Source organism: Calonectris borealis, chromosome 13, assembly GCF_964195595.1.
Source record: "Calonectris borealis chromosome 13, bCalBor7.hap1.2, whole genome shotgun sequence".
NCBI classification, from domain to species: domain Eukaryota; kingdom Metazoa; phylum Chordata; class Aves; order Procellariiformes; family Procellariidae; genus Calonectris; species Calonectris borealis.
The window spans coordinates 23,765,382-23,789,061 of NC_134324.1; the positions used below are offsets into that span (position 1 = coordinate 23,765,382).

General features: G+C 50.2%; 1 protein-coding gene across 2 annotated transcripts; it reads left to right on the forward strand.

The window, feature by feature from the left end:
* Nucleotides 1–1,702: 1,702 nt before the first annotated feature.
* Nucleotides 1,703–21,823, forward strand: TMLHE (trimethyllysine hydroxylase, epsilon). 2 transcript variants are annotated; one of them, XM_075162570.1, is made up of 9 exons: nucleotides 1,703–1,838; nucleotides 2,095–2,312; nucleotides 7,257–7,438; nucleotides 8,854–9,030; nucleotides 9,772–10,051; nucleotides 11,182–11,301; nucleotides 14,605–14,841; nucleotides 15,549–15,687; nucleotides 16,833–21,823. In XM_075162570.1, the coding sequence occupies exons 3-9, from the start codon at nucleotides 7,258–7,260 to the stop codon at nucleotides 16,962–16,964; spliced, it is 1,266 nt and encodes a 421-aa protein (XP_075018671.1). In that variant the 5' UTR covers nucleotides 1,703–1,838; nucleotides 2,095–2,312; nucleotide 7,257; the 3' UTR covers nucleotides 16,965–21,823. The 2 variants fall into 2 exon arrangements, with proteins under 2 accessions (XP_075018671.1, XP_075018670.1); XM_075162569.1 differs by having other exon boundaries at nucleotides 1,716–1,838; nucleotides 7,114–7,438.
* Nucleotides 21,824–23,680: the final 1,857 nt, after the last annotated feature.

Below are 23,680 nucleotides of genomic sequence, written 5' to 3' on the forward strand. Positions count from 1 at the left end.
TCGCGGGGGCGGTTTGTCTACGCAGGGGAGGCACAACCGAGACCTCATCCTGCCCCATCTCCAGCACGTGGGACAGGGGAGCTGCCTGCCAGGGATGTGGCCTCCCTCCCAGTGACCCAGACATGCAGCACCTCCGAGGACGCCGGGGCTCAGCACCGCTCAGGATGTGCCCCACGTGCTGTGGCAGGGCTGGCCCGCTTTGGGAGGCTCTGCCTGCCGGCACAGCTTGTCCCCAGCTGACAGGGACGTCCTGGGACACCCTCCAGGCCCTACAGCCGCCTCAGACCACCTGCAGGGAGGAACGGGGTCTGGGGGGGCTTCTCCTCAGCACCGCAGACGGGGCATGGACAACCGCTGATGGGACGAGTGGGGGGGGTATCCACTCTACAGAAACATCACAATTAAGCATATGAGTGACGGGTTAAAGCTATCCACACGCAACCACACCTCAGAGCTCCAGTGCCACCATGTGTCACATATTCTCACCCCACGCCGCGCCAGCCCCGTGTCCCCAGTGCCACCTGCGTGCTCCCACCCCCGGGTCTGTGCCCCAACCCAGCACCACGATCCTGCCCTGAAGATGCTTCGTGATAGAAAAAAACCTGAAGCACCTGGGACCAGAGCTGCCACCCCGAGGAACCCCGCGCTGTCCCCCCTGCTCAGGGCAGGGTGACCCGCTGGTCTGGCTACAAGCCCCCGGGCACCTTCAGGGCTGGGAACCCGCCCCCGGGAGGGTGAAGCGGCCGGGGGGAGGCGGCAGCCGCCACCGCCGGGACAAGGCGGCCCTCCAGCGGGCGGGCCCGCGGCCTGCCTGGCTCCGCCGCCCGGGTCCGCGCCTCCCCTCAGCCTCCCCCCCCCCCCACAAGCTGGTGTCCCGGTGCCTTTAGATGAAAATCAGCATTTTATACCCCAAAAGGTGGCGTCTGCCCCCCCTCCCCACCCCCGGCCGGTGCCGGCAACTCCCGAAGGCTCGCTCCCCGGCACGCCTCGAGCCTTCCGGGGCGCAGGCCGCCGCCAGGCCGAGGGAAGCGGCGGCGCAGGACCGGGCCCGGGGACAGGGCCGCTGCCCCCGAGCTGGGCCCGGCCCAGCCCTAGCGCCGGTCCCGACCCTGCGGCCATCGGCAACATGGCGGCCCCCGTGCCCCAGCGCAGTGCGCATGCGTATCCCCCCCCGCGACGTTCTACGCCGCAGCGTGCCTCTCTATGGTCTCCCGCCGGGGCGCTCTACGGTTAAGGAAGTAAAGCGCCTGCTCGCGCTCCCGGCAGCGGCGCTCACCGCCCGCCGCGCCCGCCCGCGGCGGGAGGCTCTCCAGAGACAGCCTCTGTGCGCGGAGACTTTTCGCCGCTCCCGCCTTCTCTACGCTCTCAGGACACCCACGTCTCTATGGTGTGCGCGGCGCTCTACCCGCCCGCCCAGGTCTCTATGGTGTGTGCGGCGCTCTATACGACGGCCTCCCAGCTCCTTATAGCCGCCGGGGCCGCGCTTGGTAGTGTCTTCCGCCGCCGCCCGGTGCAGGCCGTGCCTTGCCCCTCTCCCGCAGAGCGCGGTGCTGGACCGGCCCGCGCCGCCCCCGGGCGCGCTTCATCCCGTACCGGCTCTATGGGTGCGGGCGCTCTACCCCGCGGGTCGCTCTCTATGGCCGGCGGCGCTCTAGCCGAGCCCGCCCGCGCTCGGTGGTGCGGCCCCGCCCCGGGGCGGCCCGCGGCGCCGCTTGACGCCGCCTGAGGCGGCCCCGGCCCCGCCGCCCCTGCCCGGCCCGGCCCCGCGGGCTTGGGGGGCCCGGTAAGGCCGCTCCGGAGAAGCCGGGGCGGGTCCGAGCTCCGGGGGAGCTGCCGAGGTGGGTCGGGGCCTGAGGCGGGGGGTCCCGGCTCCCCGGGGCGGTTGGAGCGCCCGGCTCTCGTCCCGGGGCGGGCTGCAGCGGCCGGGCCTGGCACTGCCCGGGTCTCGTCCTCCCCGCCCGGAGCCCGCCGTGCTCCTGCCAGGGAGGGCGCTGGCGGCGCGGGGGCTGCTCTTGGGCCGCCTCCGCTGAGGGACCCGGGAGCTCAAAATGCGGTTTGTAACGTGGCTTTTTCCTTAATTTTTTGTCTTACAAGGCCAGCGAGACCCTGGTTTAAGAGCCTGCGTTCCTCGGGCAGCGTCGGCTTCCTGGCGTACGTGTGAAAGCTTTCGACCAGCGTTTTTGGGAGGCGCAGGGAGCGGGAGAAGGAAGGGGAGAGCCGCGGCCCTCTGTGACTCCTTCAGCGTCCCCAGCCCGCCTGAAGCCTCGCTCCGCCTTTTCCCCCACCTCAGCCCCGTGCTCGCACGGTCCCAGGTAACGTTACCTGACCTGGAGTGCAGACGGGGATTAAGACGTCGGATCCCATTAGATCCCAAGCTTAGAAAGCTTGCAGCCAAGGGCAGCTCGTGGGCAGAGCTGTTTTCTCTCCTTCTCTGGTAAAAGGCAACCCCTCTCTGTCTAGGGGAGCTGCCTGGCCCCTCGCTGCCAGGGCAGGGCCCAGAGCGGGTGAATGAAGTGATTTAATAACAGGAGCTTACTGCAGTAAATATCCCCGCGGGGGATATACCATAAGGGCTGGCTGCTTTGCTTGGAAAGAAGAAGAATTAGAGCTCGTTTCTGTTAAGCTGTGCAGCCTGAAAAGGCTTTGCTTGAGATAGATGAAGGAACTGCAAAGAGGAGACTGCAATGAGGTTATGGGAAGGGGGTCTGGAGTCGGGTTTTTGGTGTTAAATGTGGGGTGAACAGATAATTACCTTTACTTCTAGTAAAATGAAGTAGCTGTGAAGCTGGCAGTGTCTGGGATGTCTTTATTAGCTCCTTAATTTAATTGAAATCCCTTGCTGGGAAGGGCTGGAAGGGGAATCTGATTCCTGACAGCTGAGATCTAATAGAGTTGTCTGCTGCAGCGGAGCAGTCTGCGGGGGGGGGCAGGAGCCTTTCTCAGCAGGGGACAGTCAATCTGCCTTTTGTTTCTTTTGTAATTAATAGGTAAGCGAGGTCAGCTCGGGCTGTTAAACCTTTAACTCTGTCTGAGCTGCCTGCCACGGGGGTCTGTCACCTGGGCTAGTGTACTTGGCTCATCTGGTTCTGGCACAGCCCTCTCAAGGCAGCAGCTCTGTCTCAGCCTTTGCAGCACTCCTCTTTTTATCCGTCCTCCCATCATAAAGGTTACCTTCGCTCAAGCAGTGGCACTGTGTGGTGTTTGGGTACGTCTTCCAAAGCTGATAGAAATGTCAGATGTAACCAAGAGGCCAGCAGGATGTGAGCCCTGTCTGAGATCTGCAAACGGAGTATTTCTCAGGCTGCCTCAAAAAACGATTTATTTTCTCTTTCTCTCTCTTTTTGAAGTGTAAGGCCTGTTGTGCTACTGAAATTTTCCTGTTTCTTACGGATCAGAAACCTTTGCTTTAGCCAGATGCTTCCAGCAATGAAAAAGGATGCGTGTAAGTGTAAGCAACTGATTGTTTGGAAATGCTCAATGAAAAACAGATCATTTTTTTCAGATGCCAAATAAGCTTGAGAAACAGGCTGGACGTGGTGTCGCAGAGGGATGGAACAGGTCTGTTCACAGCACCAGCAGTTAGGGCATCAGAGCAGCTCCCCTAATGCCAGCAGGCCGGTGTCACCGTGTTCCTGGAAGGTTTTGGCTAAAAGCTGGCTAAAGACCACGGATTTGCGTGGTTTCTTGTTCCATATATATTTTCATTGCTGAAACTATTTGGTTACTAATTTTTCCAGCTCAGTGTTTTGCTTTGCTCAAAATGGGAATTGTGGCTTTCTGTCAAAGAGCTTAAAAAACAGTATTGGCTACTTCAAATGTGTCTTGTGTCAGCAGTGAGACAAACTGCTGAAGGGCCAGGCGGGAAGTCTCCTGGACAGACCAGCCCCTCGTGAGGCCCACTCTTCCTTCCTCCTCCTTTCACAGCGTGTCTCTTGTCTCTTCTCTCAAGAGACTTGTGGTAGTTCCTCAAATCGCAATATGTTGGAGTTTTCTGCCTTTCCCCCAGCACCCGCAGCTCTGTTCCTCCTGTTCACCCTGTCACTTCTCGCGCAGGTTCTGTGCATCTCCTATTTTTCATCCACCACACGGTGGACTCTCGGGTAGGATGAGCCACACAGAAGATACTCACATATAATGTCTGCACGGGACTTTGTCTTGCTTGAGTGGAGGGGCAGACGTGGTAATTGAATATCTCTCCCTTCTCAAAGTCCACTCGCGTTTATGCGCAGCATGGTTTAATGTCTTCTTCCTCCTGCCCTTTCTTCTTGAATTTCAAGGAAAATCTTCTCTTGAAATCTCTCAGCTGCTGCATTTCACTGCTGCCCAGGTGAGCTGCGTGTGGTCTGGACAACGTAAAGATGAGAGGCATGAAGGTGAGGTAAACAGGAGGACTGGAGGAAAGAGTTAGCTGTTCACATAACTAATTCCAGCCAGGAGAGAGCTGTTAGCTCTGATTAAACAAACACAAAGGCAAAATGTAAATCCTCTCTAATCATCTAGATTTTTTTGTTTTGAACTCCTCTTAGATTTAGTATCTCTTGGAAAGATTTAATTTAAAGCTTCCTGTGAGCTGTTTGTGGTGTCTGCTTCCAGCAAGAACAGCAGAGAAGCAAGAGGTCTCACTGATTAGATTAAATATCTGGGTCACTTACCATTACCTGTGTTTATTCTCTGGTAAGTTTTGATATTGGAAGAGGACGAGATAAAAGGAACGTGTGCAGAAAGAGATAACTACGGCTGGAGCTGCCCCAGGCAGAGGCCACTTTCTAAATGGATTTGTAGATGAGCTTTTCCTATCAGTTTTGGGTCCTGTGTGAGGAGATATCAAGCGTGCGCAAACAAGCTTGCTTTTTTTTTCCCCCCTCTGTTGGGTTAGTGGATATCCTTGATATCCAAAAGCCAAACTGGACAGAGTCTTCCCTCCTGTGTGTGTTTCTCAAAGAATAGTCTTAAGCTTTGTGAGTTGTAATGCTTGGTTCAGGAAGTCAATCATTTCTTTAAGCTTTGTAAAGCCAATAAACATCATAGTCAACTCCCTGTTTTCTATAGCTGCAGATTTTCTTCGCTTAGTTATTAAGTTTGCATATCAAGTTTGGCTAATTCTTTTTCCTATACTAAATTTTCAAAGCTGGATTGGAAAGCATTCTCCCAGAACTTAGCGTTGGCATTTCTACAAAAACTGCTATTCTGGCTGGCTGGAGACGGCCAAAGGGAAAGGTAAGTATTCTTCTGTGTCTTCAGGGCCCGGTAACTGGCTCAGGCTATGTAAGTTCTCCGGTGCCCCAGTTTCTCTGTCTGTAGTGAGAATGCTGGAGTCTTTCAGGATGTTGCAGCTCAGTCAGCATCTATAAAGAGTTTCACGGGCTTCGCAGCAGTGTTTGAAGTGCAAGGTCAGTTGTGTTAGCAGAGATCTTGGTTACTGCAGGTGTCGGGCAGCAAGCAGGGAGCTCCCAGTGCTTCCAGTCCTGCTATGTGGAGCAAAACATCAGCTTCTGATCTGAAACCAGCTGCTTTGCAGGACAACCTGATTCCCTGCAGCCTGCTGAGGAGTGAGCATTGCATTTTAGCAGCCGCAGAAATCGGAAACTTCTGAGTTGAAATCCTTCCGCAGCGCTAAAGCTGTCAGTGGCTTCTATGCAGACTGTGGCTGAAAACTTGCAAAACTCGATGGCTGAAAAGTGTGCATCTTCATCTCAAACCACGTTCTCTTTATGAAAATGTTTCCACTTTTTTTTTCTTCCCCTAGAGCTGGCTGTCTGTATTTTATTTTTTTTCTACTTAGCAAGTTGTTGTCTGGAATATGGCACCTCTGTTGATTTTATTGTAATTACCAACTTTTGAGATCTCTGCACCGAGTCAACTATGAAGTGGAGAAGCAGGTTGGACAGCCAAAGCACCAGTGCCTGTACTTTTCAGATAAGAAAATGAAGGAAAATCAGAAGTCTAGGCTAAAAAATGGTTTCCAAGTCTGTGTCTTATCCAGTGATACCGCGTTTCTATGCGCTTCAGACCAAAGCGCTGTTAAAATCCTGCTGGGTTTAGAGCTGACCTCCAGAGCTTAATAAACGTGACAGGGCGTTTAGACTGTGGCTTCATATCTTAAAACAAGTGAGGTTTTTGCCCTTGCTCTTCGTATTGAAGAGTTGTTACAAATCTCCCTCTGAGAAATCACCTTCTAGTCTTTAGCCCAAGGTTAACCATGCTTGGTTTCTCTTCATGCCAGCTGTGTCCTTCAGAGGAAGTAGAGATTTTCTTCGTCCTCATTGTTTTGCATACTTTTTCTAGAACTGATCTAACTACTGGATTCCTCTAGTTCTTGCTTCTCTAACCAAGGTCACTTTTCTCTATTTCCCTGATCCCTGTAGTTCTGTCCGGGAATGGTGAATTCAAACTGGGAAGGCCAGAGAGGGGACAAGACCTACAGCAGATGAGGTTTTGCCAGTATTTTGCACAAGAGCATTGAACACACAGCTGTCCCTTCTGGAATTGCTTTGCCTGATAAATCCTAGGATCTCATTTGTTTCTTCTCAGGACTGTTTTCTGCTGTGGTTTATGGTGGTCACAAAATAAGCAAGACACCCCTGTCTCTCCTCCTTCTGTTTCCAGCTGATATGCGTGGTTTGGATTAGCTTGTTTGTTTAAAAAATTAATTGACCCCCCTAACGGTTAATTCCCTGTTGCTTCCATTACATGCAGTTTTTGAGGGCAGCCAGTTTTCACATGCAACTTCATGGTCTTCCTCTGGGGTGTTGGTGGTGTCTGCAAAAGTATCTACTGCAGCTGGTCTAAACAAGGGTAAAGCACCCAATTTCGTGGAGATTGCTGCGTAGTCTGTGTGTTGTTAACAATAAGCATGGATTGTAGGCACTGAAAAAAGCTTGGCAGCGTGCCTGATTGCGTTGTCACTGGGAGAATGCGAAAGTGACGCTGGTACTCGGACTTGGCAGCGAAGGCGTTTAATACGAGACTCTCCAAACTCTGCGTTTAGTTATTTTTCATGTCCAAATGGTGCCTGGGGGGTAGGTGACTCTCCTCTGGCCAGGCTGCCAGTCATTATGCCCACTTCTTTTCTTTCTCCTCCATGGACTAGTTCTCACGTGCCTCTTTTTTCAGTAAATTACCATGTGGAGGATGATGCCAGCTTTCCCAAAAGTGCTTACGGTGCCTGGGATGAGAGCGCAGAGATCGAGACCGGGATGCGGTGCAGTAGCGCAGCCAAGTCACCTCGTTCTTCCCCCTCTCTCCTGGCTGCTCAGGATGTGGTGCAGGAGGCTGGCGTGTCTGCGCAGGGTGCCGTGCCGGCTGAGTGGACGCACTAGACATCGCTCGCCGTGGCTGCCCCGTGACGGAGGGACCGTCCTCGCTGCTGCGCCTCGCTGGCATCACACGGCCCCGGAGTCCCTCAAGTGTGCCTGGCAGTTACACGGTGACCACCTAGGTAGGTGTGTTGGGTGCATGTGTACCTGCTTTTGAGTCTGTTTGGGGAGAGGAGTGAGATTTTCCTGACCTTGTTCCCCGGGAGTGATTTTTTTGATTTTTTTTCTTCTGAAATGGCCTGCGTTAGAGGGGTGCACGCTGGAGTCTGTGTTTTGTGTTCCCTTTGGGAATTCCCAAAGGCAGGCTGGAGCAGGTTTGTCTGCTGGTGGCAAGACTTTCATGATAAACGAGGCAATGCTAAATCAGAAGTCAGATCAAGGGATTCCTGAACGGTAACTGCATCTGAGCCTTGCCCTGTCAGTCACTTATTTTCTGTGTGATGCTCGGGGCTCTGACTGGCCGGTGGGGTGGCTGGTTTGGTGTGTGCCCTGCTCTCTCGCCCTGTCTTGCGCAGTTTTTCCTTAAAACACGGATGTGTGAAGCGCCGTTGTTGGAGCAGGTTTGCAAGCAGCCTGTCTGTGGCTGGATGGCATGAGCAGCAGGAGGCGGGGGGGGGCGTAAAAGCCTTTTTGATGCAAATCGTACTTCACTGTGAGACTGCTTGAAGAAAGAGCAAAGAGAGTGTGTCTTAATGCAACGTAACGCGGCAAGCCAGTTACAAATGCTGTCTAATGCTGATTTTTGTCCTTTTGGTTTTGGAGGTGACTTGGTAACTGAGGCACGTGTTTCCCCATGGCCTGTTCGGTTTGATCCGGTGTCTGTCTGCCTGGGTGATGTCTAATGAGGCCCGTTAGTCACTTGTAAGCAAAGGGAATTGCTCGGTACTTTATCCAATACAGTGGCCCCAACAAAGGATGTTGTTGTCTTCCCAGTGCGGAGTGACCTCGGATGCTTGGATTTCAAAGCTGAGTAGGGCTAGAGCAGGAAGGGCTCGCCTGTTGCCTCCACTGGCTCTGAAGGGCTTTGAGTATTCCTAAGCTGTCCCAGGATGGAACAAGGAGGAGAGGCTTTATTGTAACGCTAAATGGATATTAAAGCTTTGCATCAAGGTCTTGATGTTGTCTGTAATGTTTGTGTAGTTTGGATGGTGATGTGATTATTTGGTTGACTCTTACCTGTATTCCTGTGCCGGGGTCTACAACTACGTTATGTAGAGCAGCTGCTGTACAGCTCTGAGTTTACTTCTTGTTGAAGAGAGATGACAGATGTAAGTATGTGACCAGCGTGTTTGTTCGCCGTGCTCCTCCTTCCCGTTGCAGGATGAGGTTGCCTGTAGACTTGGTGAGAAGGGAGACCATGGCGAGATCACTGACAGCCAGGCCTTCTATGAAGATACTCTGTCTTCATCATGTGACAAGCTAGCTTAATTTATGTAAAGAGGTGCTAAGTCTAACGGCCTCTGCGTCCCCTATAAGTGGGTCATAACTTGTGGGCTCTCGGCACCAATGCATCTTTTGAGCCTGTCCTTCTTTGCAGAGCTCAGGTATGCGAACACGCTGATGCGCTTCGATTTTGTCTGGCTGCGGGACCACTGCCGCTCAGCTTCCTGCTACAACGCCAAGACAAACCAACGCAGCTTGGACACAGCTAGCGTGGACCTGGGGATCAAACCCAAGGCTGTCCGAGTGGATGAGACCACGCTCTTCCTCACGTGTAAGTAGCAAAGTGACTGTACCCTGTTTTTACGGACCACCAGCCCTGCTTGGAGGGAGCCTTGTTGATGGATCCCATCCTTGCTGGGCAGCCTTACCTCTAAATCAGTAGCTGTTTTGGGAAGAGATTTAGCTGTAAGCAGATTTTAAACAATACGTCTGAGCAGTGCTGTTACTGTAAACACATCTCAGTCTTAAATTTGTGTCTGTTTTTCCTCCCCCTCCCCCTCAGCCCTTTTTGGGTAGAGACATGTGTATCTTCAGTGTCTGGGTATTTTATTGGATTGTTTGAACACAGCAGCAACGCAGGTAGTGAACAGACTGGTCAAGAAATGGTTGGTTTTCTTTTCCTTACCCTGTCCTATTTGAGCTGATATCCCTGATCAGAATTCACGTTTTCTGTCCTTTCTTCTTAGCTTCCCAGCTGCTTTCTTCCTTTTGTTGTAGCTTACCTTTATTTATGCGCTTGTCTTCAGTGCTTTACTTCTCCTTGGAGTCCTGTCACTAGAAAAGAAAACCACTGAAGTTGAAACACTTAGTTCTGAATTTGGAGTTGTTGCAGCAACGACAATGGTTTTAGGACTTGTGGCCTTAACCAGATAATATTTTGGATGGCATCAAGAGTCTGTCACCAGGCAAAATTAAAAGGGTGAGGACTGTCCTAGACTGATGGTTGCACTGACCACGATCTTGGGCTGTTCAGTGCGATTGCAGTGACTGTGACTCTTCTCCCTTGCCAAAGGGCCGGACGGGCACGTGACGCGGTACGGGCTGGAGTGGCTGGTGAAGAACAGCTACGAGGGGCAGAAGCAGCAGGTCATGCACCCGCGGATTCTCTGGAATGCAGAAATCTACCGCCAAGCCCAGGTCCCATCCGTCGACTGCCGGAGTTTCCTGGAGACAGATGAGGGGCTGAAGGAATTCCTGCAAAACTTCTTGTTATATGGGATTGCTTTTGTAGAGAATGTCACTCCCACCAAAGAGGACACAGAAATCTTAGCAGAAAGGATCAGCTTAATCAGGTAATGGGGGCTGCCCTGGGAAGGCCACTGACAGCTTTGTAGAGGAGCCGTGAAGGTTAGACTGTTGTTTTCTTCTTGTTTGGAAAGGTGCTGCCTTCTTATTCTATATATTGTGCAGTGTGGCCTGGTTTGCCCACAAAGGGTCTGGGTCTTCTACAGCCTCTGGCCGCTCGCTTGGACTGAGGTGGAGTATTGCAGTGCGGGATCTGACCTCGTTTGAGGGGAGAGCCTGGAGTCACTAGGTTGTGGAGCTGCCTCGGGAGCATATGGTGACGTTTGTGATAGAGGGGCTGCGCACAGAGCGGAGTGACTGAAGGAAGTAGCCTGCCTGGGAAGACCAGAGCTTTGCAAGGAGAGACATTTCCTGTTGTGACTTGAAAGGTTAGGAGGGCAGCCCTGGCCCTGGGAGCCAGCGAGATCAAAAACAATTTGTAGCTCTTGCTAAAGAAAAATATTGAGAAATGTTTCTTCTGTGTTTGTTTAAAACACGCCACCAGGATGGCATGCCGGGGTTTGAGTTTCAAGTTTTATCCAAGCTGCAGAAACAGTTTAACTTGCCTTGGGCCATTGGAAGAGGAGGGATTTCTTTTAATGAATAGTCACTCCAAATAGAAATGAGGGGCTCCAAGGAATATCAGCCAACTTTTTTCTCCAGATACTCTCACCCTGTAGCCCCTGAGTCCTGTTTGTCCTTGCCTTCTCTCTGTTCCCTTCCGTGCATGTAGGGGGGAGCTGGGTGAAAACGCAGGATCCTAAGGACAAGAAATGGGATTAGGTAACCCTGCGGTGGGTACAAGCAAGGGCTAGCTGCACTCTGGCAACTCCTCATGTCGCTCAGTGGCTTCCTTTATTTGACTGGGGCTGATGTTTGGTGTGGAAAGAAGATCTGTATTTGTGGAGGGGAAGCAAGACTTGTTGCCATCAGTCTTTTTGGGAGGAAAGAGAGAAATTGAATACTAGAGGAGGCGTTAGAAGCACCATCTCTTGACGATGTGAATTTTAAGTTGTTCTGCTTTAATTTACTCTGTCCACAGGATGGAGGGGAGTAATCTCAAATGGAAGAGAGGATCTGCTTTACCACCACACTGATTGCCACAGCGCTTTGTGATAACTGCCCGCCTCTTTTGCAGGGAGACCATTTACGGTAGAATGTGGTACTTCACCTCCGACTTCTCTCGGGGAGACACGGCCTACACCAAGCTGGCTCTGGATCGTCACACCGACACAACCTACTTCCAGGAGCCCTGCGGGTAGGTGCTTTTGCTGGTTCACAGACACACAGCGCAGAAGGCAGGAGCGATTCACAGCGATGCCGTTTCTAGCGACACGGGCTTCATTGTCTCCAGTGCTGCGGATGGGATGTACTTCTACTAGTCACACAGCAGTTCTGGGTCCTGCCTGATCCCTGTGGAGTGGGGTGGTCTATAGATCAATTTTTCCTATGCTTGAAATTTCTAAGTCTTCCAGAATGCAGGCAATGAAGGACTTGGCTGTTAGATAGCTGGCTGCTGCTTGGTATTGCTGTGGTTCGAGTAGTCTTCGTAGCCACGAAGAAGTTTCTGTGCTACCCTGAAGCTTAACTGACAGTCTCTTCTGAAATGGCCCTCCTCAGTCTCCAAAGTGACACACAGCAGTCAACCTCACAGAAATGAGCAGTTGATTCGATTTGTCTTTTGGGCACATCTGGCAAGGCTCAGCTCCTCCTGCAGCAAGTGCTCCTTATCAGCTGTTGTACAATTTGCTGCAAAAGTTTGACTTGATCCTGCTGACCTGGGGCAAGCCCTCCTCACCCACATCAGCACCCTTTGTTTTGCTGGCTGAGCTCGATTAGCGGTAGCCTGCAGGGAAGGAGGGAGAACAGCTCGCCCTGGCACAGCCTGCAGCAACTGTCCCTGCCCTCCCAAGCTGTGAGTGGTAGCTGACGTACGTGCTGTGCTCACGTATGCTCTGCACAGTCGCTCTGCTTCAGTTCAAGCAGGTTGGGGTTTGCATTTTGGCAGTGGTGCAGCCCCGTAGGTAGTCAGAAACCAGGCTTGCCCAGCCCTTTGAAGTCCACTCCTGTCTGTGCTTTTAAAAGCAGTTTGTAGCTACAGCATTGTTTCCCAAATGCTAGTTTGCAGACTGCTTTTCTGATATAGCCTCTGGGCTGTGAGTTTTATACACAGCTGGAGAAAGAAAGGCAGCAGCCCTGATCGTGGTTTGCAATGAAGTGCAGGAGACTTAGTTTCTAGCTTAATTTTTTTTTTGTTTGCTTTCATCTCAATCAAGAGGGGAATCATCAGGAAATGGCCTGGGGGAGAACCGATGGAAGTACTGAGTCGCCGTCCCTGGAAGTTGAGTCACCCTCCCTGGAAGTATTTAAAAGGCGTGTGGATGTGGTGCTTAGGGACATGGTTTAGTGGGCATGGTGGTGTTGGGTTGACGGTTGGACTCGATGATCTTAGAGGTCTTTTCCAACCTGAATGATTCTATGATTCTGCTGTGATCTCCTATGGAACTAGGGCTACAAAGAGAAGTCATCCAGTCCATGCCTCCTGCCCTAGGGCAGGATTAGCTCTTCCCAAGTGAGGCTGTTGACTTGCTGGACATCTTAATGGGAAAGGTCTGTGGTGCAGAGCTGTAAAAGCAGAGGAGGACGAAGGGGTGAGATCTGTTGGCTGCATGTGGGTTTCAGAGCAGCCCTTCAGACCAGGAAGGGTAGCGCTACCCAGCACCCTGAGCACTGTTGTCTGTGCCCAACCAGAAGCTTTTGGGTGGTAGCGTTTGTTCTAAAGCAGCTCAGTGTCAGGAGCAAAGTAAGTGGATTTTTGTGTGCTCTGTGGAGCTAGAAGTATATGCGTAAAGTGTAGGTCCTGCCACACACTTCAAGCCAGATCTAGTTGGCTTCCCTGTTCTCGGTGAACAGCTGACTGCAGAACCCATCTGCTTTTGTGACCTGACAGCGTTACCTGCTTGGCTGACTTGTTTTAGGAGCTCACAAATTCTTCCGCAAAATAAAGTAATTAGTAATCAGAACTTCAGCCTACAAAAGAGCTTTGATTAAACTGCTCAATGCCAGAAGTATAGCGCTCATTAGCTGCTATTATACCTTTCTTTTCCACTTGGAAGGGTTCCCTTCAGATAGGTGTGTTCTCATCTGCAGCCATCTGAAGTACATCAAGCAACAACAGCATGGGCTAACTTAGTCGGGCTAACCATTAATGCTTGCAATTCTGCAAAGCCATAGTTGTGCAGGAAGAACATGAATTTCTGGCTTTCCTGAGCCCCCATCTCTGCCAGAAATCCCTTCTTCCCAGACTGTTTCAGACTTGCTTCCGAAACACTTGAAACATTCTAAAAGAAATGAGGTGTTTTTCAAGAAAGATGTGTTCATTTGAATGTCTGCTTTCTCTTGCTGCTTTGGCTGAAATCAGCCAAATCTGACAAGTCTCAAGTTAAATTATTGCAAAGGGTAGAGGGTAGAAACTCCCCAGGTATGGGAAAGACTGCAACCTTGTCTCACACGTCAGGTACCAAAGAGCCGGCCCTCAGAAGAGACTTTCTCAGCGCCCTGAGCTGCAGAAGGAGGTTGTTGCCTTTGAGGCACAGAGTGTCCTTTGCTCCAGTGCTTGTGGACTGACTTTGTAAAAGTATCCCAAACTGTTGTGGGTATAAGGGTGGTTAGAGTGCCCAGGTGAAAAGGTGCTGGGAGGTCCTGGCACGTCACTTGCTGTGGGACTGGGTTAAGAGGCCCCGAAGCCAGATCCGAAGATAAAGGCTTTCCCAGAAGGTCACTGTTAATTTTCTGACAAGTGAAGTTGGTACACTGTGAGAATTGGGAGTAGGTGGCTCGAGGCAGCTCCTGGGTATTTGTTCCTAACAGTACAACGCCTACCTTGCTTGGATGAAGGGAAGGAGAAGCTTCAGAGGAGTAAGAGAAGGACAAAAGCTGAGTTGGATGGCTTCCCACTAGGGAGGAGGTGTCCCTGTAGGTAGACTTCTCACTGGGGACTCCTCTGCTCCAGGCTTTCCAAAGGGTCTTTAATGTGTGGCCGCGAAGGGTTTCTCCTGACTGCCTGTGGGAGACGGCGATGTACATGCCTTTGAGTGAGAGTCACCCTGGACCCCCCTTGTAGTTCCTGGAGAATTCAGCAATACATTTCTTTAACTGTCCTCTTGTTCCGAGATGTTCTAGGGAAGTTAGTTCCATGCTTTTGAACCTCTGCATCCTACTGCCAGGAGTGACCCACCCTGGTCCTACACCACTTGAAGTCTCCCAGGCTCATGTCACTTGATTTGGGAGGCAGCGTAGGCAGTAGCCCTCTTCTTGGAAAGCGAAATGTGTGAGATTGGGCCTGAAGAAATGGCAGGTACAGCCATTTCTTGCTGGTCTGTCCCCATTCCCTGGCAGGTCCTAGCGAAATGAATTGTATTACAAATAAGTATGTTGCAACTATCAGAGAAGGGTGGTGCATCCATCTACATCTGTCTGGGTCCGCGGGGAGCACCTTCTCTCCACAGGACAGGCAGCCAAGGTCTTTTCTCTCGTGCTCTGGATTCTCTCACCCATGCAGCATCCAAGTGTTTCACTGCCTGAAGCACGAGGGCACGGGCGGGCGGACGCTGCTGGTGGATGGTTTCTACGCGGCAGAGCAGGTTCTCCGGCAAGCCCCCGAACAGTTCGAGCTGCTCAGCAAGGTGCCGTTGAAACACGAGTATGTTGAGAACGTGGGAGACTGCCACAACCACATGATCGGAGTTGGGCCGGTCCTCAATGTCTATCCCTGGAACAACGAGCTCTATCTGATCAGGTAACATCAACGTGAGGCCTCTTGCTTATGGGGAGGAGAGGGGATTGTGGCAGACAGTAGTGGTTTTCCAGAAGATGCTGTAAACTGAAGAACAACGTATGTTTGAGGGGCAGGGATGAAACCGCAGAAACACCCTGCCTTTCCTCCTGGGCTGTGCGTTGCTTTAGAGGAAGCGTCAGAACCACCGATACAAAGATGAGTGTCAGTGCTGAGCTTTGACTTTTCGCTCCTGTCATCCTTCCTTCAGCTCCATGCCCTCTTCTCACTTCGTTTGAGAGGCAGAATTCAGCCCTTCTCTGAAAGAGCCTCTAGAAACTAGTCTGGCATACAGGGAGAGTGCAGACTGGTCCCCTTCCAAAGGAGATTTGGGCTGCTTTCTGAAGCTCCGGCGTGGCTTAGCGCAGCAGGCTGTCCAGCACTGCTTCGCACTTTTATTCTGAACAGCCCTCGGTCTTGCCCGTTGTTGCGGCACATCCTTCCATGGAAAACCAGCAAGGACAGTTTTATACCTGACAGTGAACTCCTCCTTGCTCCCAGTGTTGTGTATTCTCCTGAAAGTCCGGCACTTGCAGCATAACCTCCCTAGGCATCCCTGTAGCCTCCTCAAATACTGACTAATCCTACAGGCTCCCGAGGTTTCCTTTGGAAATACCTGGCTGTGCTCGGGGAGCCGTGTGGGCAGTCTCTTACCTCTTCTTCACTTTTAGATACAATAACTATGATCGCGCTGTCATCAACACCGTGCCTTACGATGTTGTGCATCGCTGGTACGCTGCTCACCGCACACTCACCACCGAGCTCAGGAGACCAGAAAATGAACTGTGGGTCAAACTGAAGCCGGGCAAGGTAGGACTTGGAGTTGGGAGGCTCGTGTGTGTTTGGTACAGGGAGGGTGGCAGGGTGCTCCTTTGGGTGTGTAGGCTCGTTGCGACTAAGCTCCGTATGCTGCAGTTTTCCTCTTTACAGCTGTTTTAAGGTGCCGCGTATTACAGTACTGGCATCTGTTGTGTGTGTGTTCCTACTGTCCTAAAAGAACACGAGCTTCCAGATAAGGCAGAAATGTTTAATTCAAACTCTGCCTCGGAGGAAAGTTAGTCCCAGCTGGGGGAGAGGAGGAAGATCTTCCCAGTCACTGAAATGAGGACCCTGAGAAGCAGAGAGGCTGGAAACACTTAATGTTCAGCCTCTGATTTCTTCCAGAAGATTTTATTTTGATGGAAATATAAAGGTGTGGGAAGCTGAATTTAATTCTGTTCTGAGGTAATATTTGAACCCTTACATTGCCAGCAAATCACAGGAGACCTAGGTTATCTTCACTGTCCCAGAAGTGGCTAAGGTGCCTTAACACACCTTGGTACTGAACGGAAAAAGCTCTGCCCTGTGTTTGAAGGCTGATGCTGGGTGCAGCCTTGGAGGAGCTTGAAGAGCTAGAGCCACAGTGGTAGACTTGAAGGTGTTACGGTGCATGGCTTCTTCCTTCAGCTGTGCCTGCTTGAAGGGGTCTAGATTCAGCCTGAGCCCAGGGCCCCAAAAATTAAACAATCCAGCAGGGAAGATGATCATATCAGAGCCCCTACACCTCTCTGTTCCCAAGGACGCCTGGGGGGGAACTGACACCGTGGAGGCTGAAGATAGCTAGTTTCTCTTGCTGGTGAACTATTGTGCAACCTCTCCAATAGAAAAGCAAAGAAACAGCCCAGAATGTATTTCTGCGCTTTGCTAGCTGTTGTGTTTTAACTTGTGGTTAGCAGCAGAGCAAAACTGCTGGCTTCAGGTAAAACAGCTGTGCTAGATCACATGAAACATCTGGTTATAGTCTCATGTGCTGTCTGACAGTGTTGAACAGGAAGGGTCATGCCCACCGTGGCTTACCCTTACTTGCTCTTCCAGTCTCTAGGGATCTCCAGCTCCAGGACCTGTCCTGTGAGAGGGTCCTGGCCCTGGCTGCGGTGGTTGTGCTTCTTCTGACGGCCTTTTCTCTTCGCCCTCAGGCACTGTTCATAGATAACTGGCGCGTCCTGCACGGACGGGAAGCGTTCACAGGGTACCGCCAGCTCTGTGGCTGCTACCTGACGAGAGATGATGTGCTGAACACCGCGCGCTTACTGGGGCTCCAGGCTTAGCCCAGACCACCCTCCGCGGAGAGGCAGTCGGACCTCCAGCACCACCACACTGGTGCGTCACCACGACGAAGATGTTGCACATACCTCAGTCACCTCCACCCTCTCCAAGCAGTTCTCGGTGCCGGCTCCGGAGAGGGAGTAGGTGGAAGCCAAAGGTTATGGGAGCTTTATGGGACCATATTCTGCCTTTGAGCATGGTCAGCTCTTGCTGTCTGTGCCCCCAGCCTGGTCTTTCCAGCCAGTCAGTCTGTCTCAGCTCTGCTGGGTGAGGGTTAGTCACAGCACGGGAAGTGCTCCCAGCACCTATTGGTGTGAAGTGCTCCTCCAGTCAAGTGCCTTCAGGATTTGAGATCTTTGCGTTTTTCCCTGTTGTTCAGCCTTTTTGTCAGCTGGCAGTTCTAGGGTTTTTTTAGCAGAACAGAATGGAAATCTCTGGGATCTGGTCTCACCCCAGGCTGGACTTTACCCCTTCTAGAGAAAATGAAAATCTATGGTCCCTATTTGATGAAATGCCACTGCTCAAACCGAAGGCTGTTAGCATATTTCACTGACTTCTTTATTCTTAAACATACTACGTACCGCTATGACAGTCACTGATACAAGCCATGCTGCTTGAGAGGTGGCCTGGGAAGAGAACCTGGTATAGTTGGGGTATTTCTGAAAAGGTTTAGGCTAGAAGGAAAGGGGGAAGTAGCAAGATCTGCATGTTGGGAAGGAGAGATGACTGTGTTAGACGAGGGATGTATTCCTCACGTTTCCTTGACTTCCAGTAATGTAATGCTTGTGTTCTTTCTGCCCCTTGCACTGCGCTGTATCAAGGGTGAAGGCTCAGCAGCTACAGTATTTGCTGACAAATTTCCCACTGTGCCTGCTTTTTCATCTTTTCTGAAGAAGGAATTTGTGTTAGGTCATCATTACACTGGCTGCTGGATGAGGTGACTGTTTTTTTCACCAGATTCTCCTGCATATGAAGGTAGTGAACCCAGAGGTGCCTTTCAGCTCCTGAGAGCTGGGAGGGTAAATTGGACACTGGCACATTGAAGGGCCACAGTGTAAGGAACAAAAGCAAATCCTATCATTATTAGAAACATTGGAATTTTAGAATCAAGAGGGGATTTTAAGATTCGTTTATTTTTCATTCTTCCATATCTTTGGAGGTGTTCACTCTGCTCTGACTAGACCTTAAAACAGGGCTGGTCCCTTTCACTCCTGGCTTTCCTGCGCAAGCAAGATGCTCTTGTGTCCAAGGTACAAGTGCAGCGCAGATGCACGTGTGCTAAACTTGCTGCCCTCGTTTAATCTAAATACTGAATATATAGATCCTAGTGTTAAGAGGCAGTCTTGAAAGCTGCTCTTCATGTGGACTAAGCTACCTGATGCTGTCTTTCGCAGTATTTCCCGTCTGTGGTGAGCCACTGCTGCAGTCACCAGGAGTTGAAAGGGGTCTCTGAGGGAAGGCTTGCCGGGAAGCTGTTGATCAGAGGATATGTGAGGCAGTGAAACATGAGCAATGGTGGCAGGTAATACAAGCTCGCAGTGAGCTGGCTTCTGTCAGGTACGTCTCCCAGGGCCTGTGAACAGCAGCCTCAGACATGCAGGAACCTGAATTTTCCTCTAGGCTGAGCCAGTGAATTCCTTGAGCAACCTGCAGCATATATTCTGTTTCTTTCTTTATCAGGCATTTTGTTTGTAGGTTGTCCTTAGGTGCCAGTTAGGCCAGCACAACTTAGATGCGAAGTTTTACAAATCTTCGTTAATCATTTGAAGTAGCAAACCACAGCGGTTGCGTACGCTGCCCCTCACGCAGCCCAGCTCTCGTGCTCCGGGGCTGGTTTCACCCTGTGCTTCTGGGTGAAGCCGTGGCCTGGAGCGTGGGGGCAGAGGTGGTGACAAAAAACAATCTCTGTGCTAGTTGACAAAGGAGGGGACAAAGGGCCCCGATCAGTATTTGAAACCCTTGAGTAGCGGAGCCCTCTTTCAAATTATGTGGGGGTATCAAAGGTTCCTGAGCTCTTTTTGCCTCCCTATGCCCCCAGGATTTGAGGGAAAGCGCTTGGGTAATGTGGAAACCTTCCCTTAGTCAATGAGATCAGCTTTACCTTCCCCTGCTTAGGAGACCTCCATCTTTATCAGCTGCAAGCTGAAAATCTGCCGCTGCCCTGAGCTGGAGCGCGCAGGACTATGGCTAGCGCAAGGGAGAACCGACCGAAGTGTACTGATGACCGATTGTCGTGACATAGGTGCCTTTCTGACAAGGAACGTGGTGACAGTAGCTCTGCCTCCTGCTGCGGCTGCTGCCACCAAGGGCTGTGGTCTTCAGACATTAACCTCCTCTTGGAGCCACCTCCAAGCCAACACACTCCTCGAGGTGATCGTGTAATCTGTTTTGGGGAAAATTGTTACGGAGAACGTAGAAGAAACGCACTTCCTCGTAGGTATTATTCAAAGTAATTTAGCCACTCCAACAATAAAATGTGGAGTGGAGAGAGCTTTGCTTAAATCTTGTGTTTCACTCTCCCCACTTCCCAAGAGGGCTAAATTCTTCCTAAGCAGCATGTAGAACAGGTTCTGTTTGCTGTAATGATACTGGATCAGTTTTTGTAATCAAGCTTTTTCCATTCTTTCGGCCAATAAATGATGAACTGCTTTCTTCTTCCCACTAAACTGTTGATCCAATGTGAGTGTTTAAGACTTTTTCCAAAACTAAGAAATCAAGTCTTCAAATAAATGATTTATAAAGTGGTCAGCTTAACAAAATATATATTTCAAGGAATGACAAACTTGAAAATAAGTCTGTATTACCCATCAAAGGTGGAATAAACATGAGGAGCAGTAAAACAATGCATCTGCGTTGACTTCTCATCGTTCGTTCTTTCACTGGCCACACGATGGCAGAAGAGGCAAGAAATGAGCATTAAAAAGTCAGTGACAAGGCCCATCCCTAGGTGGCTTTAGGGCTAGCAGTCATGCTGGCCCTGTCTCTTGTGCTGTGCTGTATCCCTTTCTTTTGAGAACCCCAGGAATTGCTGTTCAAAAGCCTTCGTGACTGTGAACGTTTTTAAAGAGCTGCAGGCTGCGATGTCCCTTGTGCCAAAGAAGGGTGGAAAGGGGAATGGAGATGCAGCTAGCCTGCACCCTGAACAAATTCCCCCACCCCCTACGCACCTTTGGTTGCCTCCACTTGCCCTCTGGTCTGCTCCACACTGCCCCATTTGCCCTCCAGTCCCCCCCACATCCCTCTATTTGGTGTCTTGTCTCCCCAGGATCCCCTTTCGTCCCCTTGGGACCACTCCCCTTCCCCTTGGGTGTGCAGTACAGCCCATCATTCAGCTTTTGGTGCTCCCCAGAGTCCTCAGTCCTTCAGTGAAACCAGAGTCGCTTCAGGGAGCCCTGTTTTTCCTCCGGTATGCCCCAGAGCTTTCTGTTTTCCTCCCAGTGTGCTCCAGAGCCCCCTGCTCACCCACAGGTCTCGGGATTGCTCTGTTTCATCTTTTGGTGCATCCCCTCCGGTGCAGCCAGGAGCCTTTCACTCCTCACAGGACTGCAAAAAAAAAAAAAAGCTGCTTTCAACCCAGCAAAGAATAGTTTCATAGAAAGAGAGGCTACCAAAACAGGAAAAAGAATGTATGTATCGTCCTTGCAACCATTTGATCCATGCTTCCCTCAATTATAATCTATGTGTAGTGATTAAAAGCATTTTCTTATATTAAAAAAAATGTTTTAATTCTGCGCTTGCTGTACTGAAATTATGCTTAGCTAAGCTGAAAAGTATTTACATTTTTAGCTTTACTCCTCATTTCTTTCATTTTTGGCTACTGAAAATATAGAAGCTATTTTAATAGGATCCTTCAGCTAAGTTAACTAAAAGTGTATTACCTAAAGTTAATTATTAACTTAATTAAAAACCTTACTTCAAACCTGAACTGCAGGATCAGAGAGACACAAACAGTTTTGCTATGGAAATGGGGCAATATGAATTTACAGAAAAACAAGGAGGAAGCAATTCAATATGTGGCAAGCATCACAATTTCGAGGAAAGACAGACAGTGCAAGCGAATTTCCCTGTGATTGACCTCAGAGACGCGCAGGAAGGGTGGACTGCTGTTGGTGGTATGTGAAACTTTACAGGTAATGTGCAGACCACACAGCAAACCTCACAGTAGCACGCTTTCCTGGAAACTCCTCCTTGCACCTCCTGCTCTTCTTAAATAATCCGCAGCAACACAGCCGTCTCTGTTTGAGTTGGCAGTTCTGAGCAGGGACGTGCGAGTACTCTCTCTCCCAGGCGCCAAACAATTGCTATCTGCTAATTTTGCCCAGTGTCTCTTTTATCCTCACCTTTTTCTGTTTGAACTCCAAAGACCTCCTTAGCCATTAGCCAGAGAAATTACGTATTCATTGACCCATGGTGCTACACTGCTAATGGGAAGTACCCATTTCCCAGTTCATTACTGTTCGTTAACTGTATTGTCGCAGCACTTCGAGCCGCAGGAATGTAATGGGGATAAATACATTAGATGAGGGAGGGAAGCAAATTATCACCTAGTCCCCCTTTAATAACTTCAATAGATTTAATGAAATAAAGGGAAAACCTTAACAAACTCTGGTTAGGAGTCTGGTGATTATAGCACCAGATGGAGATTTTCCAAGTGATTAATTATTCTGCTGTTACACCAGCCCATCTACCAGATGCGTACAATTGACTTGTGGTTAATTAATCCCTTACAGCATCTCTAAAGGTTTAGGGCTGGGCATAGCAGCAGCGGGGCTGGGGGGCCAGGGCTGGCAGAGCACCCTCTGCTCCGCACAGCCCACGGCTCCAGCTCCTCTGCCCTCCAGCCCAAAGAGGCAAAAAAGGGGGTTTTATGTAAAAATAGCCACTAGGGCTCACCATAAAACCTGTTGCTCAAAAGCAGTTTGATTTCTCAGAACAGCCAAACCTCAAAATGTTTTACAGGCAGGGAATTTTATTATTTTACTGAAAAAAAACTGAAGGCAAAAGCAGCTTTGTGGTTCAGAAACTCCTGTTTGGACCCCCCTGGGGCAGATCAATCCCGTCTCTGCAGAGCTCACAGCATCGCGCCCCAGGGAAATACCAGCAGGGAATTCTAACTAAGAAGATTTCAATTAAGAATTTGGGCTTGAAAACACTGGAAAGGAGGAAAGCAGAAGCTGTAAGAGGCAGCAAGAGGTGAAAGGCTGCTACTAAGCAGAAGAGAAGATGTAAAATAAAGAGAGAATAAAGATTCCCAGAAGTCAGAGTTACATTCTGAGAAAATATTGCATGTTTAAAGAAACAATCCCCATCAGCACCATTTAAGGACACTTTTAAATGCGCATACATAAGCCCTGGTGAAAGGTAAGGAGAAGTTTCACTTAGCAACATTTGCTGAGTCAGACTTCAGTGTTAAAAAAAAGAAAAAAAAAGACTCTTGGGAAAGACACAGAGCACAAGTAATCCGGCTGAACACAGGAAAAAGAGCATTAGCCCCTTCTCCTGCATCAAAATCCTTCTGTTAAAACATTGGTTACGCAGAAAACTGATTTTCCAGGGGACAGCATCGGTCAAGCAGCACATTTGTTGTGGTACCTGCAGAAAGCAGGTAGAGGGGGGTGCCACACACGCTGACCACGGCCTGCTCTCCATCGGCAAGCTTTTGTTCCATTTGGAGGTTTGTATTTTGCTGATGTGCATATTAATGTAAAATACGGAGTCACAGATGGTGACGCTTCATGCTCAGCGACATGCAAGAAGGGGCAAAACTATTCCCTGCATAAGTTTAGGGAAGGAAGAAATGAGTATGTTTTGAATGACATGATTACATATATCCAAGCCCTTGAGGACTTGTAATTTAGCTCATCTGGAAAAGCTCCACCAGGATGAGCTCCCTAAACACAGCCTGAAGCCACTCCGGGCATAGGGACAGCCCCTGACAAAGCTTTGCATCAGCAAGTTTGCAGCGAATCACCCAGATAAAGGACGCACACAAGCTTTTTCCTCCAGTTTTCAGGTTTAATCTTGATTTTCACGAGATTTTAATTTTATTTCTATGTCCTTTCCACATATTTGCAGCCATTGCGTGTATCTTTCTGGATATTGTAAACAAATGCTTTTCCTCTAACGTGGCTCCAGGTGAAGAGGATTTGAAGGCAATTGGGTAATAAAGGGGCAGTCTTTCCCCACGAGCCTGTTGATGAATTGTGGTCCGTAACATCAGCCTCAAAGCTTTCCCTAGGGAAGAGACGGGAAGGGGCTTGTGGTGTTTTTCTGTGCACAAAATGAATGGAAAGTAAGTACCGCAGGAGGGGGAAGGTGTGTCTTTTTGGGAGTAGCAATAACTAGCTGGGCTCTCTGATATGTAGTAGGGTGGGGGATCTTCCACTATTCCCAGAGCATTTTTGAGGAGGAAGCCAGGAGACTGCTGTGTCCCAAAATTAGGTGATCCTCACTAGGAAAATGTGCCTTTATATCTTAAATACGCTGGCTGTTGCCAGGCTAAAAGTGAAGGGAAGGGACTTTACTCTTCCCAGCTTGTCCTCCCCAAATACTGGAAAAACTGGGTGTTTTTGGTGACGTTCAAACACGTTGCACAGCGTGTTGTCTGGCAGAGACGCTTGCTTGAGTTGGAGGTGCCCTGGCACGTACTCAGGGGTTCGGTGGTAAAGAAATCACCTAAGCGTTGCTGATCAGAAAGGGGGATGCGTTTGTCACGCAT